At 47.2% G+C, this 15,905-nt stretch overlaps 1 protein-coding gene across 2 annotated transcripts; it reads right to left on the bottom strand.

Annotated features, from left to right (window-relative positions):
- Nucleotides 1-6,491: 6,491 nt before the first annotated feature.
- GLUL (glutamate-ammonia ligase) lies at nucleotides 6,492-15,858 on the bottom strand. Of its 2 annotated transcripts, XM_030847628.2 has the most exons (8): nucleotides 15,699-15,858; nucleotides 14,562-14,675; nucleotides 12,917-13,095; nucleotides 11,453-11,614; nucleotides 9,714-9,860; nucleotides 9,175-9,302; nucleotides 8,776-8,975; nucleotides 6,492-8,198 (listed from the first exon to the last, which is right to left on the bottom strand). In XM_030847628.2, exons 2-8 carry the CDS (start codon nucleotides 14,570-14,572, stop codon nucleotides 7,880-7,882), a joined length of 1,146 nt encoding a protein of 381 aa, XP_030703488.1. In that variant the 5' UTR covers nucleotides 14,573-14,675; nucleotides 15,699-15,858; the 3' UTR covers nucleotides 6,492-7,879. The 2 variants fall into 2 exon arrangements, with proteins under 2 accessions (XP_030703488.1, XP_030703489.1); XM_030847629.2 differs by lacking the exon at nucleotides 14,562-14,675 and having other exon boundaries at nucleotides 15,699-15,852.
- Between the last annotated feature and the right edge of the window lie 47 nt (nucleotides 15,859-15,905).

The raw sequence follows: 15,905 nt of genomic DNA, 5'->3' as shown, positions 1-15,905 counted from the left end.
TAGGACAGGAACCTTCCATCCTTTCCATACTCTGTCACCACCTCTGGAATTCTAAGTTGGCCTCTCTGCTGAAAACTTTGCACAATACACACTAGTTTACTAGCCCCTAGATGTAGTTCTTTGTTTCTCAATAGATGGGAAGACAAAGGGCAAGTCCATATCAATAGTTTCAAGCTCCCAGAAGTGACTTAAGTTAACCTCGTCCCCTGGGAGATGTCCCTGGCTCCCAGATCTTGATTATTCAGGCAGAAATATTAAGGCAAGCCCCCCCCCCCAGGGGTCTCTCCTGGGAATGCTGTGGTAAGAACATAGTTTTTTTGCGGTTTCTGGGTTTGTATTCATTCTGCTGAGGACTCGCCTTTTTTTCCTAAGTATATGGATCAGGAGAAGGGCTGATCCATAATGTCATTTTTTAGGATTAGAGAAAGTTTAGCCCAGGCTAAAGGGGAATCAATCACACTGTGTATATATCTTCTCCAAACATTTTAATCCAGGTGAAATGTGGATTACAATGACCATCAAGGGCATCTTTGACAGGAAGGCGATATCTCACAGAGGAGCATGCAGGTTTGGGCTTGTAGTGGAGCTAATATGAATGGAGAGGTTGCACCTGGCTTTGGAAGGCCTATAGGAGTCCAGTCTGGGAATTTACTTTATATGCACACACACTTGGGGGCATTTTTGGTCCCTGGAAACATTGCCTCTATTTTCTTGCCTGCTCCGTGTTCCCTGTATAGCTCCCAGAGGACCTTCCTGCGGTTTGGGATGGAGAAAGGGAAAGACATATCCAAATTATTCCTCGCTCCCAATTAAGTGCAGGCATTGAACTGGAAATCCTTAATTCCACTCTCCGACAGACGAGAGAATCATTAAAAACAGGAATCAAAGAAATGAAACCAGAAACTGTAAATAAAAGACTTTCTCCCCAGGATAATACTTTAATCTTTACTATTGTCTTAGGGCCAAAGCTGCTCACCGTGATACATTTAAAGATTGGCCTAAGCTCAAGAGGTGGAGCTTTTCCTTCCTCTAAGCGTGGACTGAATTTCGTGACTCAGTGCCAGCATATAGAGCACGGCAGAAGTGATGGGAGGGGCTTCCCTGGTGGCGCAGTGGTTGAGAGTCTGCCTGCTGATGCAGGGGACGCGGGTTCCTGCCCCGGTCCGGGAGGATCCCACATGCTGCTGGGCCCATGAGCCATGGCCGCTGGGCCTGCACGGCTGGAGCCTGTGCTCCGCAACGAGAGAGGCCACAACAGTGGGAGGCCGGCATACCGCAAAAAAAAAAAAAAAAAAAAAGTGATGGGATATCACTTCTAAGATTAGGTTATAAAAAGACTGTGTCTTGCATCTCTCTCTCTCTTGCTTTCATTTTCTTTCTTGCTTCACTCACTCTGAAGAAAGATGTGTCACGAGTGGCACTGTGGAGAGGCCTGTGTGGCAAGGAACTGTAGCCTCCTGCCCAGTCATGTGACTGAGCTTGGGAACAGATCCTGTAGTGCAGTCACATCTTCATAAACTGCAGCTCTGACAGTTTGACTCAACCTCCAAAGAAACTCTGAGGCAGAACCACCCAGCTACATCACTCCCAGATTCCTGACCCCAGGAAACCGTATCAGATAATAAATATTTGCTGTTTTCAGCTGCTATATTTTTGGAGTAATTTGTTATGCAATGATGGGTAACACACTTCAATGCTTTCAAATTATATATAGCCCTCAGGGATGGAGAGTACTGGGCTAATTTCCCTTGGAAAGATTGTCATCCAGCTTTAAGATTCCTGTACATGAAGCAGGAGTCTTCAAACAGAGAGAAACTGTTCTCTCTAACCTAGAAGAAATGAGTTTTAAATAGGTTAAATGTTCCTGTCATTACCCATACTAAAATGTTGCCTCATATTTTTTACCCCCAAAGAAACGCTGTGTCAAGGTGTGACTTGTTCATTTCTTTCAGACTTCTCCAACATCCCTGACTTTCTGAATTTAGCTGTGAACCTTGATCACAAATAAATAACTGTAAATTGAAAGCAGTCATCCTCCAAGAAAGCCAATTTAACCCTTAACTGCTTCATTTCACGGTAGAACATGGTTCACTGCATGGAATTCTAAATCCAGAAGGAATTTCAGGGATGTCCATAGCTTATCTCAGGCTGATTCTATTAGGATGGTGTCAATTTCTGTACAAATGAATCATTTAATGCCAGATAGTCTAGGTATCAATGTGCTCCCAGCTGTTCCCTCCTTAGGGAAGGGAGGAACCTGCAAGGCTCAGCTGTTTCCAGGATAGAGCAGTTGGGGTGAACATCCTTGAAGGCCCTGCATTTGGGACCAGGGAGAGGAGACTATTTCTGGACCAGGTAATTTGGGACGAACTGCAGGAGTAAGGAAGCTCATACACAAATCATAAACATCTAAGATTCATGCTTGTGATAAACTGCCCTCCCACCCCCATCCTCCACCCTCTATTCACTTATTTTAGCCACTGACACTGATAATGACCTTTCCAGTTAATTCGACAAACATTTACCAAAGGCTTACATGGCTACAGTGCCTTAAGTAGGTTAGGCCATAATGTATTTATGTAAAGATGTTAAAATAGGGTGGCAGTTTCTGGTTCCTAAGCCCACCTAGGAATGAGTCTGGAGGTAGGTTATTTGGGGAGGAGAAACCCAGTACATTCATTTCATGATCCTCTCTTGTAAACAAAGCCCTGGGGAAGTGGATTCTCCTACTATACTGTCTCTCTTAACATATCACAAATTCCTTGCCAGAGACCAGACAACTCACTTCTCTGCCCCTCCCCCAATCCTCTTTCCTCCCTTCTACCAGGATGATACTGTACTTCATTATATAGCATTATTTGAGTAGTTATCAAAACAGCTCAAAAAATCATTTGAGGATAAGCTAGAATACATAGCAATATGTCCTGAAGTCTCATACTGTTTCATGACGCCAATGACACTCTTTTAGCTGTAAGAGGGAGGGGCATGAAGAAGAGGAAGAATTTCTATTCAGTTGACACCCTCATTCCTATGTTTGCACCAAAACACCAAAAAGTAGTGCCTATTTGGTCCACATTATATCTATTAAATTTTGGAGGTATCTTGAATGCCTCTTCCATTTAACATCAGTAGAGCAGAATAATAGTCATAAAGGAGGAGTTATTCTGAATCTTTCTTGAAAGGCAAGTGCAGAAAGGCTGTCATGCGGAGTTTAGATTTGACGAGTGTGCACCCACTGGAGTTAAGCCTATAGATCTGCTGACTATGCCATAAGGTGGAGGAGTAGAGGAAGCTGAGACAGTCACAACCTCAAGACAATGCAAGTAACTTAATCTGAAATCCATGAGAAAGAGGACAACTTGCTGAGGTCCAAGGCCCTGCAAAAGAAAGTCATCAAATAACAATAGGAACTGCATAGACACTTCCTCTGTAACATGGGACTAGGACACCATCCCCTTTATATCAGAGGGGCTCCAGGCAGTGAATCATAGATAAACAATTAGTTGACAGTGCCCCAAAACTTCTTGTCCATTAAGCAGAGGAGAGGGTAGAATTAGAAAGGGTTGGTGGTAGAACCATGCTTTGAGAATGATTACAGCATCTATGTCCTGCCCCCCCACTCCTAGTGACAGCTTTTCAGACCAGTGAATCTGCTTGAATATGTACTGCTTCTGGAAGAGATATTCTTAAGTTCCTGTCTCCTTTAGAAGGTGCTATAGCTTTTGCAGAAGGTTCGTGTAAGATACCTAGATTGTGTTCTAATGTGTACATATATGCATATGTCCCAATATGGTATGTGTCTATATTTTATATATGTGCATATATCTGCATATTATAAAATCAAGTTGACCTTTTTTTTTTAATGAGTAGGTGGTGATTGAGCTAAAGCCTATAAAATGATAGGGCTCTAATGAAGTCAAATTGGTTACAGTAGCAATCTACCTGAAGCCTTTGGAATGACACGGTAACTTGCCACTACTCATAAAGCAACACGAGGCTCTTGGCAGCCTGACTCCAGCCAGAACCAACCACGCCAGCAGTCATTAAAAATTCAGTAAAACAGAACTTCACCTTAGTGCCATGACCAGAGTTAAAACACAGCCAAACCACCAAGACCTCATGGGTTTAACACCACCCAATAGAATTGTGGGCTTAAAGCTTGCAATACTGGTACTTAAAAATAATTCATGAAACAAGCCCTGCAGGCACCATGACAGGTCAGGATACAGCCCTGAGAAAGAAAAACAGGATCCCTGCCTTCATGAAGTTTACAAGCAAAAAGTCTAGTGAGTGAAGGGCTTTCTTTGCGATAGCAAGTTACTTTTCAAACTTTGTACTTTTATTGGTGTAAGGGCCAAGGAGTAGCTGGAATTACCTAAATGCAGGCTTTGGTGAGATATTTGGAGCCCCAGCACCAAGTATTTGTTTAGGAAGTTCTTTTATCCACTAGGGTAAAATTCTACCCAGCAGCGCAGATCTGGCTTGTTAAATGATCCTAGTAATAACCATCCAAGGAACTCCTTGGAATCCTTTATCAGCTCCTTGATGTTCTTCTTCTAGCTTGTGTTGTCATTTAGCTCTTATCCAATAACTGGCAGGATGGAATTAAGGGAACTCGTGTTTAAAATGGAGAAACTCCTTTTGTGAATACTGGCCTGTCTCTTTAAGGCTGAAGGCTTGGCCGTCATTCTGTTTAATCTATCACTGATAAAGTTATCACGTAACCTAGTGTCTGCTAAATGAGCTATAAAGAACACCTTAGAAATACAAGGGGATTGCACTGTGACCTGTAGGTCAAAGCTAACTCTATGTAAGAGGTTGGAGAAGGAAATATACTAGTTGTTTCCACCTAAATCCGGATCACATTGAGAATTCCTTTCTACGTAATCTGTCAGAGAATTGCTTACAATGAGCACACAAGCAAAGTGCTCAGGTTATTTCCTTAATGTAGTGCTTGCGCTGTGCAGAATACCCCCTCACCAAGAACTGTGCTGGTGACCCAGGGAAGGGAAGCCAACTTCGGCTGGAGAGAGGGAAATAGAGCTTCAGTTGAAATAAATAATTTATCAGCAAAACCTGGAAAACACCGAGAGCAAGAGGGCACTCTTAAATCATGCCAAAACATGGTGCAAACTGGGACCACTCCCAGCAAACCAACAGGTAAGATCATCCTACTTTGAAAATGGGATATAACTTAGAAAAAAAAAATGCAGATATCTAGGATCACCTAAGACTAGAGCAATAAGCACTTGCCCAAAGAAAACTCATCTCTATAATAAATTTGCTGTAACAGGCACCAGCTACCTCCAAACTGATAGAGGACACTACTTTTTAAAAAGATAATTACGATTGCCCACAATACCTGGTACCTTACAAGGACAAAGGATGAATAAGTGCTTTTGCTAGAGGTATGTGCACAGCACCGGAGAGCAGGAGGGAGCTCCTACCCAGCCTGATGTGGAAATGAAACTAGGGTAGGAAGAAGCCAGGACGAGGTGGAAGAATTTCCAGGTAAAGGGACAGGGAGCAAAGGCACTGAGGTGTCAACATAGTGCTTTTGAGGGTATCACAAGCAGCTCACTGGTCTGGTGCAAGGAAAAGCGTATCCAAGGCATGTCTGGGGCTGGCTTGCCCTCAGCACAGGTAACCTCAAAAGGCTTTAACCAGGGCTTTCCTGGTGGCACAGTGGTTGAGAGTCTGCCTGCCGATGCAGGGGACACGGGTTCGTGCCCCGGAGCGGCTGGGCCCGTGAGCCATGGCCGCTGAGCCTGCGCTCCGCAACGGGAGAGGCCACGGCAGTGAGAGGCCTGCGTACCGCAAAAAAAAAAAAAAAAAAAGGCTTTAACCAGCATAGCAACGTGGTCAATATTTGCTATTTAGATGAATCACTGGCAGCTGGGCACAGGATGAAATGGAGACCAGTAGGGATAGTGAGACCAGTTGAAAGCACACTAAACACTTCAGGCTGCTATAAAATTAAGGCAGAGGGGTATTCAAAACAATGTGATAGCATGCTAGGTCAAAGGCAAGCTCTGGAGCACAGGCAGGGGACGGCTGGTGTTTGTACCCTACTGCAGAATTCTGAGGCTAGGATATGCCTTAACCCACACATCCAAATTCCCAAAGCATGGGAAAGATCTGGTTGGCAACAAGACTCAGGAAAGATTTTCTTTTTAATTCCAAGAACAGGTAAACCTGAACTTACTTTGCCTCTTTTAAAAAACTCCCCTTTTTTGGTAGTAAAAGGGAATGAAGAGGCACATAGCGATTTAAAAGAATAACAAAGAATCAAGTCAGAAGAGGTCTTATAAATGTTAGGTTGATTTATAAGAGCTGCTCTGGGCAGTTAACACAGTTTGTTTACAATGAGTAGTTATCTAACTCTGAACATACTGTATGTACATGGCAATTAGAAGTTGTCATGGTAAGAAAAAACCATAGCCTGCCTGCTGCAGCCAACACAGAAACAGCCAGAAACAGTAGGGGAGACGTAGGAACAAAGGTGGGGTTTGTTTTTATTATAAAAGAAAAAAAAAAACTCCTCAGGAATCTAAACAAAGGAAGGGAATATTTCACACTCAGAGAATAGACACCAGGACACAAAATTACAAGTATTTTGACTCCAGACCTGTCCCCATCTCCTCCAACAGCAGACATGGGAAGGAGACAGCTGAAGCAAACAAGCAATTCTGTAAAACAAAGGCTTAGAAACCCTACAAATACGATTAAAATCTAAACTTGTTTTGCTTTAAAAAAAATTTTTTTTTAATATATCAAAAGGCCTGCTTTAGTGACATGCTAGTCCCACCAGACAATAACCCCCAACCCCCCTTGTCAGTAACATGCTCAAGTTGACCAGCCAACTCATATTTCCAAACCCCTGTGTGTACAAGTACGTGTGTGTCTTTTGAACCAAAGCCCCAGGGCTCAGGTGACTGCTGCTGCTCCCGCGGGCTGACACAGCCAACCCGTGCCAGCCTCCCCAGAAGGGTGAGCAGGGCAGAGAAGCCCTGAAGTGGTAGTGAGGGGATGAGAGCCCAGTAGCCAACTTGTCAAGCACCCCCCTCCCCCCCGCAAAAGGAGACCAGACTACTCAACTCAAATTTGGCTCCCCGTGACCAGAATGGTTTTTACTTGCTAAGGAGAAAACACACATTTATCTGCACACCCGTATATATAATTTTTTTGTTTTTACATTTAAATATAAAAATACTACTCTGCTTTGTGTTATAAATGGAGGACCAAACAACATGGAACTCTTTCTTTTAACGTAGGGCTATCCATCCATTTATGCTGAGCTTGTCAGGGCATTCAGCCCCAGGCAAGGGAAGCACCACACTAGGAGATCTAGGGCATTTTCCCACCTGATTTCCCACCACTCCTTCTCCCCTAATTCTCACTTTTAATAGAAAGTTGGTTATAACCTTATAAGTAATGGAATTTCTCACCAAGAAAGGGAAATCCTAACCTTACCACAGAATCAAGCCCCCTGCCCCCCACTCAGCTACCACGCAGAGAAAGTCCTCCCCCTCCCTTCACAAATACTATGCTCTCTGTCCGGATAGCTATGCCTATTGGACAAACACACCTGATTAAATGGAAGCAGTGGTTATGTTTCCCCAACCCCACCCCGACTAACGCACTAGAAAGCTTCAGTGATAGGAAAAAAAATGGTGGGGGGGTAGGTGGGTGTGAAGAGATTAAGAACTTGACCCCTCTATCCTGGCCAAAGAAAGCAAGAGTGAGGAATAAAAAAAGACCTTGACATCCTGCCCTTTGAGTTAACAGCTATTATAACAGGTGAGAGGGGTGAGAGGGGCGAGAGTGGCAGCAGGATGTAGGATTAGGAGGGGTTTTGACGGCTGCAAGTCTAGTCCACTTAGTTTTTGTACTGGAAGGGCTCGTCGCCAGTTTCGTTGAGAAGACACGTGCGGATGAGGGCTTCTGTCACCGCAAAGGGGTCACAGTTGGCAGAGGGGCGACGGTCTTCAAAGTAACCCTTCTTCTCCTGGCCGACAGTCCGGGGAATGCGGATGCTAGCGCCACGGTTGGCCACACCGGCAGAGAAGTCGTTGATGTTGGAGGTTTCGTGGAATCCAGTTAGGCGCCGGGCGTTGTCCAGGCCCCCCTTGGGATCGTAGGCTCGGATGTGGTACTGGTGTCGCTTGCTTAGTTTCTCGATGGCCTCCTCAATGTACCTGGAGGAGACAGTTAAGATGAGGGTCCAACCTGCCACCAGGAAACCCGCCCTTCAAGGGCAGAGGAGCAGGTGTGGATCCAAGAATGGAGTGACTCATCTACCAAAGACTGTTGTCCAGGGTCTACTTCACCAAAACACGGCCCCAGGAGAACAAATTCTCCACAAGGGCAGCACTTTCCCTTGTAAGCTGTGTCTCTTAGTGCTCGGAAGAGTGCTAGACATGCAGTAGATGGCATTTGTTGAATGAAAAGATCCCAATCAAGGACTTTCTCCCACCCACAGGCATTGAATTCATTCATAAGCCTGTACGGTTACTAATTTAGTTCTTACTAAAGACTTTCAAATGCATTCATCTGTGTCAACTTTCCCCTATCACCATCCTTGAATCCTACTCCTAGAGTATTTTTGGGGTACTTTTCAAATAGAAACAAAATGACAGGATCAGAAGACAATTTTTGAAGCCAAGGGCCAAGGTACGAACTGAGAAGGCGGCTGACTCATCCCCGATACATCAAACCCTTGGCAAGTATTCTTGCAAAGAGAGTGAAACAGCCCCAGCAGGAGGCGGCACTCACTTCAGACCATTCTCCTCTCGCATGGCCTTGGTGCTGAAGTTGGTGTGGCAGCCGGCACCATTCCAGTTCCCAGGAATGGGCTTAGGATCAAAGGTGGCAATCACTCCGAAGTCTTCACACACACGATGCAAGATGAAGCGGGCCACCCAGAGATGATCTCCCATGTCGATTCCTTCACAGGGCCCTATCTGGAATTCCCACTAGAGAGAACGAGAAGACTGGCCTTTAAAACCCACTGCTCACCCCAACCCAGAAGCTCTGACACGTGCACCCTTCTCACCCCTACTCCAAGCCACCTTGAGGACTTTGGGTTAAGGAGCGGGGCCCCATAGCAGCCCTTGCTAGCAAAAGTCTCCACTCGCCTCTAGGTGGGGAAGGTGACGGACTTGAGCCATTTACCTGGGCAGGCATGACCTCGGCATTCGTGCCCCCGATCTTGATGCCGGCATACAAGCAGGCCCGGTAGTGAGCCTCCACGATATCCCTGCCATAGGCTTTGTCTGCTCCCACACCACAGTAGTAGGGACCTGCAGAGGCGTCAAGATGGAAGGTCAAGAGGCAGGACATCAAGAAAATTCCTATCTGTGTGAGATGCACGGCCCAAAGTCAGAAGTCAGAAAGCTCTCAACACTTGCTCTCTGGAATCACCATCCCTGCCTTCACCTGGAGGTGCAGGAGTGGAGTGCAGGGGGCCCTCCTGGCCACATTCTCAGTAGGGCCAAAGGTTTTCCCGCAATGTTAATGTCTCAACATCCACGTCCGGATTTGGGTAGCACAAGGGCTCTCTCTCTTTACGGTATTATTTCAGCCAAACTCAGGGATACTCCCTTAGCTTTTTGATCCGCAAGGATTCAATCCCATCTCTGGAGAGAGAGACTTTCCTTGCTAATTAAGCACTTGGGGAGGAGCAAGATTCACCCCTCACCAAGGGGACTTACCTTGGGGCCCAGGGAAGCCGTTGGAAGGCCAACCAAAGGGATGCCCATCTGTGCCCATGAGAGTATATTCCTGCTCCATTCCAAACCAGGGGCGCTGGTTGCTCACCATGTCCATTATCCGTTTACAGGTGTGCCTTAAATTGGTCTCTAGGAAAAAGAAAGAGTCAACACACTATTAGAGACATATGGACAAATGTACTGAATGCCTGCATTGATGGGAAATACTCCTTGGACTCCAGGTACTTGAGATGTTGATTATAAGCTGAATTGACCCAGTGTTAACCTTTCTGTGCCCCCGTCGGTCGGTGTAAAAGGGGACGATAAGAGAAGCTATGATTATATATCTGCAGGGAGACTCTCAAAAGGCTTTATTTATAACTAAACTGGGTTACAACAGAGTCACATGGGAGTGGATCCAGAACAGAGCAAGTTTTCACCTTATCTGCAAGCTGGCTCCTTCCCAAATACCAAATGTCAGGCACGTAAACCCTCTATTCACAAAAGAACTGCTTCTAGCTGTCAGACTTATTCCTAGTTTCTCAAGCATTTAGAGCCAAATCTACAATTTTTATTGAGAGAATCATTTGCCTATTAAGAGCTTTACATTCCAGGTGAGCAGATAAAGTGCTAAGTTCTATAGTACTGGTTAGTACAAAAAAATAAAAATAAAATAAAATGTGACGAGCTCAACTGGGAACAATTTCTAACCCAGACCGGAACTTTATAGACTCATTATGGCTGTTTCACTATGTCCCAGGAACCATTTTAAGATCTCTACGTTACATCAAAGAAAACCCCCAACTTCGTTTTCCTAACAGCCCTGAGGTGGGTATTACAAGTCTCCGTTTTCACAAATGAGAAAATGAGGCTCAGAGATGGTAGGTAGCCTGCCCAGGGTACAGCACAAGCAGCAAGGTCAGGAAACCCTGCTTGTCGACTTCAGAGCTCAGGCCCTTTACCACAATTTGATAATGCCTCTCAAAACAAAGACAAGTAAGGTCCAGAGTCACTAAGTGACTTGCCAAAAAGTCTCACTGGCTGAGTGTAGCAAGAGACTTCATGGACGTGAGACTCCAGCTGAGCTTAAAAAGGTGAATGGTGGAGAACTGGGAGCAAAGGGTATACCAGACAAAAACCAAAGGTGCAGTTACAGCAAACCTCAAGGCAAACGTATGTTATCAGTGAACCAAGATGCTCTTATTTTAGTCAGTGGACAGAGAAAGAAGACAAGCTCTCTGGAATGAAAAGGCAACCAATAACATACAATTCTTCTCAATCATTTGCACATATTAACTCAATTAATCCTCTAAACAACTTTATGAGACAGATTTCATTATTTTCCCCATTTTAAAATCGGGGAAGTGAAAAGTATAGGAGAAAAGTAACTTGCCCAAGTTCATACCAAGTAAGTGGCAGATCTAAAACTCAAACCCAACATTCTAACTTCAGAATCCATGTTCTTAAAATCTACAGGCAGGAGGACTGTGACATGCGGCACTCCCCCAGCAGATTTAGAAGAATTCAATGTCGTTTTATGGAACCAACAATGGGAGGATGGACCATACAACCTCTCTGAACAAGGAAGTTCAGGATGGAGAGGTCCATGTCCAATCCTTCAGACTTCTAAGACAGTTCTGAGGTAAGCTCGTCTTTCCAATACCGATTTTGGAATATCCTCTCCCGCCCACCTTTACAATTCATGGACTGGGGTGGGGTATCCATACCTATCCTATACACACCTGCAGGCTTTCGGTTGTACTTGAAGACTTCACAGAACACCAGCTTGTTGGGGTCCTTGCGGAAAGGGTCCCGAAACATGGCAGCAGGGACGAGATACATGTCACTGTTGGAGCCTTCGGATTGAAAAGTACTAGAGCCATCAAAATTCCACTCCGGCAACTCTGGGGTAAAAAAGAGAGGGGAAAATTATAGTTAAAACGCACAGGAACTTTTCAGATCTTCACAAGATCTGTACTCTCTTGTCCAGAAAGCCAGTGAGGCATGCATGACTGCCACTATTAACACACAAACCCTGATGTTTGCAGGTAGCCCTACAGTCCTTCCTATCTGAGTTCCAAGTAAGACCACTGCATCACTTTCCTAAAAGACGTAACAGTCACAAGAACAACCTAAGAATGACGTTTCCTCTGTAAATAAGTCTACTGGACACCAAGGAGACAAACTGGATATCACCAGTCAGTCAGTCAGTCCTCATTTAAAGTATTGAAATAGGAGAAATAAAGATTCTCTGAGAGCCAACTGTGTTGCTTCTTTCTCTAATTCCTCCCCCCGCTGTGTGACGGACTGTCCTAGTTCAAGTGGTGTCCTTATTTTAACAGATGAGGAAACAGACACTAGCCGGATGACTTATTCAATGGTGCTCCCATGTCACGTATCCACACTATGTTTTAAGGGCCAGTTCCTTCATCACTCCAGGTGACTATGAGTTCTCCCAAGGCAGAGACCAGACTCTCATCTTGTATTCCCAGGGCCTATCCAACACCTGCCACATAGCAGGTGCACAGTATATGCTTTATATTATAGTCATTCATTCATTTGCTCAAATGTGAACATTATCAGAAGAGTAACCTAACCTAAAAGCAGGTAAAAGATGATGGACCACGGTCCCTTTCCAGAAGGAGAGTGGCTATGGTTTGTTCTAGACCAAAAGAATGAAGTTGTCACAACTCATATAATAGCTCCTGTAGGATAAGCAATCAGCCAGCTTAAGAATTTCCAGAAGTGGCATCAACTAAAAACTAATGATGGCTGGTCCTAGAGACCACTTTAGGGTGTTTGTTTTGCATGTAGAACCTCAGTGACACATGAGTCTGAAACAGCATTCAAAGAGTTTGTAAAGTAGATGGCACAGTCAGGTTACAGCGGTGGTTTTCAAACTGGGTTCCTGGCGGTACCTTAGGGCCAATTAAGTAGGACTGCCCAAGTAAACAAAGTTTCCAACCCCTCTTGCCCCCAGACTTTGTCTCTTTTCCTTCAATATACTGGCTTACACGCAAGATTTCATTTAAATGAAGGGGTCCATTGCTGTTATGCTTGAAGGCAGTGTAGGAGCTTAATGTTGGTTGAATGAAGTCTGAAAAGTCCCGCCTTCGAAAAGCATCACAAACAGAGGCCAAATCTAGTGGCTTGGTCTCAGGCTGCTGCCCACCCTCACGCTGCTCCCAGCCAGCTCAGTCTCTCACCTTCTATACACTTGGGCTCACAGTCCAGGGTCCGGGTCTTGCAGCGCAGTCCTTCTCCAGTACCATCAATCCAGATATACATAGCTTGGACTTTCTCACCCTGAGGCAGGGACATGTACACCTGCTTGATGCCTTTGTTCAAGTGGGAGCTCGCCGAGGTGGCCATGGTGGAAGGTGTTCTGGAGAGAGACAAAATAAAATAAGAACACCAACTCCAAACAGATCCTCTGACGCAATAAGGACAACTAAATCAAGAAGCAGCGGGAGTGGTGGCCCCTCCCTATTTAACTTGCTTTCAGGAAGATTAAACTTTTATACTAGACAAAAGTCTCCTTATAAGCTTCCTCAAGCCAGAATCTAAACTTGTGAGCACTAAGCTCTACTTTTTGCAGTTTATCAGAGGTAGAGGAATTGTTTCATTTTTCACACTAAGATACTAGAGGGAGAAAAAAACCCCAAAACACAATGAAGATACAAAAGTTCTGAAACAGAAAGTCTGCCGAACAGACATCGTCTCCAAGTAAAATCCAGCCACAGAAAGGCTTGGCTGCTATGATCTCTGGGTTAAGTCTTCCCTTTTCCTTACACCCCAGAGGATATCTCAGTAAAGAGTGCTTTTGAAGATTCCTCCACCCTTCCAAAAAACAAACACCCCCCCCCCATTTAGTTGGTAGGATGAAACAAGGGGGCTAGCTAGAAGCTTTAAGAGACTGGTGGCTTCCTAGAAGAACAGCAGTTATTACAATTACCAAGATGTAAAAATAGCCAATCCAAGTTGGATTCTAAGATACACGATGGCATAATTTGCATCAGTCTGAGGCAAAGTTCTCACTTCAGACAGGAGATTTAAGTTTGACCAGATTCCACCAGAGAGCTTTTCAAGTAATTAAGAAATTCCCACTTCTAAATCAAAAAGCTCTGGGGTTTCAAAAGCTGAGGCATGCTAAAAACTGCGAGGCTCCACCGCAAAACCAAACCCCTTAAAGAAGAGACACTGAAGCCACAAAACCAAACCTCAACATTAAGAGGAAACGTTCCACCCCTCCCTCTGCTGTCGACAGCCCAGGGTGGCTGGAAAGGGAACACACTGTTCTCCTCCAATGACTTGGGTAACTTTCTGAAGTACAGTGGCAAAGTTTCTATGGGCAACCGTCCATGTTTGCCCAGCTGAAAACATAACTGCTTCTCCCTCCAACAGCCTCACCCTTCTCCCCCCACCCCCCGCCCCCGAAAGCGGAGAAGCTGTCTGTCAAGCAGTGTTAGCAGACAACCACTACCTTTGCCTACTCCTGTAGAAGACTTGGTCAGTCAAATCCCACCCCCGACGCCCATCCTGCCTTTAAAAGCCAGAGGGAGCAATCCCTGACCCTTTCAGCTCCCACTAAAAGCTATAACCCGGTCTCTGGCTTTCGTCCCCAACCTGTTACACCTCCAATTTCAAACCACTCTGTCTCCCTTTAAGCCTCGGATCCTGCTCTTTTTGGTGACGAGTTGCAATGCCAACAGCCTAGTCTACTATATCAACTGGTGCCGCCGAGGTGCCAAGATTACGTGGTGGGTGCTGGGAGGGATGGGATTCTGCAGTTTTTAGCTGTTTCTGCAGCTGCAGTGGGAGCCGGGGTCCTCATCCCTGCTCCTCACTCACCCCAGCCACATAAGGTCAACGGTATCGATGCCCTCCTTAGCCTTTCTCCTTTCCGAGTGGCGTTCGCGCCTCTCGTGGGTCTCCGGCTCTCGCTGGTCCAGGCACCGGAGGTTTCTGGGCGAGGGAGACGGAGAGGGAGAGGGAGTTGGAGAGCGGTAGGGATCGGACCGGGACGAGCTGGAATGCGAAGGCTGGTAGGTCAACGTCTCGATCTTGACTCGCAGTTTCTCTCTGGCGTTCACTGAGTAGGCGACGAAGCCGAAGCAGTTGGAGGGGGACCCCGAGGACCGAGACTCCAGGTCGTCACCTTCGTTCATGGTCTTCTTTACGGATTTGCGGCCAGGGGAGGATCCCCGCTTCCCGCCCCCGGGGTGGTTGGGATAATCCACTTTGAGAGCAGCCCTTTCCCACAGAAAGGTCCCGAAAGTCGGCGCCCCGCCCCTTGGGCCCCCGTCTGGATCTCAGGGCCTAGCCGAGGGGGCCATCCCTCTCCAAGGACAGGGCTAGGAGGGCGGGGGATGGGGACATCCGCCAGAGGGACAGCGTGCCGCTGCTGCCCCTGTCCGGCCGGCCAGTCCTCTCCACCCGCCGCGCCCGCCGGCCATGCCGCATCCCGGGCTCCCCATTGTTCAGTCACAGGGGTAGGCCCCCGGGAGCCCGCGGCGGGAGCGGGCCGCAACACAGACGCTCACTGCCCCTCGCCTCCGCGCAGGCGGCTAACCGCGACGACCGCCCCAGGGCCCGCCTCCGCGGAGGAAAAGAGCGAGGCTCCAGCAGGGGACCACTCCATCCACCACGCACACCACATGGCCGAGCCGAGGGCGCCGGGCCCGGGCAGTGCCTCCACAGCTCGCCCTGCCGAGCGACATCCAGGGGCGGCGCTTGGGGCTGCAAGCAGCTGAAGGAAGATCAAAACAACTCCCCGCCCTTCTCGAAGCCCTGGCGACTCGCGCGCCCCGCCATCGCCGACCCAGACCCGCCGGGAGGCACAGGCGGCGGAAGCAAGCGGAAGGGCCCGCAGGCCGGGGCGCAGAGTAGAGGCTGGAGGTGGGAAGGGGCCGAACCGAGCTCAGCCGATCGGTCAGAGCGCGGCGGCTCGCGACACTTCCGAGCCCCCCGGGCCGGCCAGGCGCTTACCTGGGCGGCGAGCAGGCGGCAGGGTGGGCAGGCCGCGAGAGCGAGGTGCGGAGAGGAGAGGCGAGGAGGCCAGAAGAACTGCTTACACAGCCGGCTCTTCTCCCATTCTCGGCTCTGCAAGGCCGTCTGCGGCCCCGCACGCTTTATCTGCAGTCGGGGCCGCCCCCGGCGCCCTGATTGGCTCCCAGAGGCCCGGAGCCCAGGCGG

This window comes from Globicephala melas, chromosome 1, assembly GCF_963455315.2.
Source record: "Globicephala melas chromosome 1, mGloMel1.2, whole genome shotgun sequence".
NCBI classification, from domain to species: domain Eukaryota; kingdom Metazoa; phylum Chordata; class Mammalia; order Artiodactyla; family Delphinidae; genus Globicephala; species Globicephala melas.
This window is presented reverse-complemented; position numbering and strand designations above follow the sequence as displayed.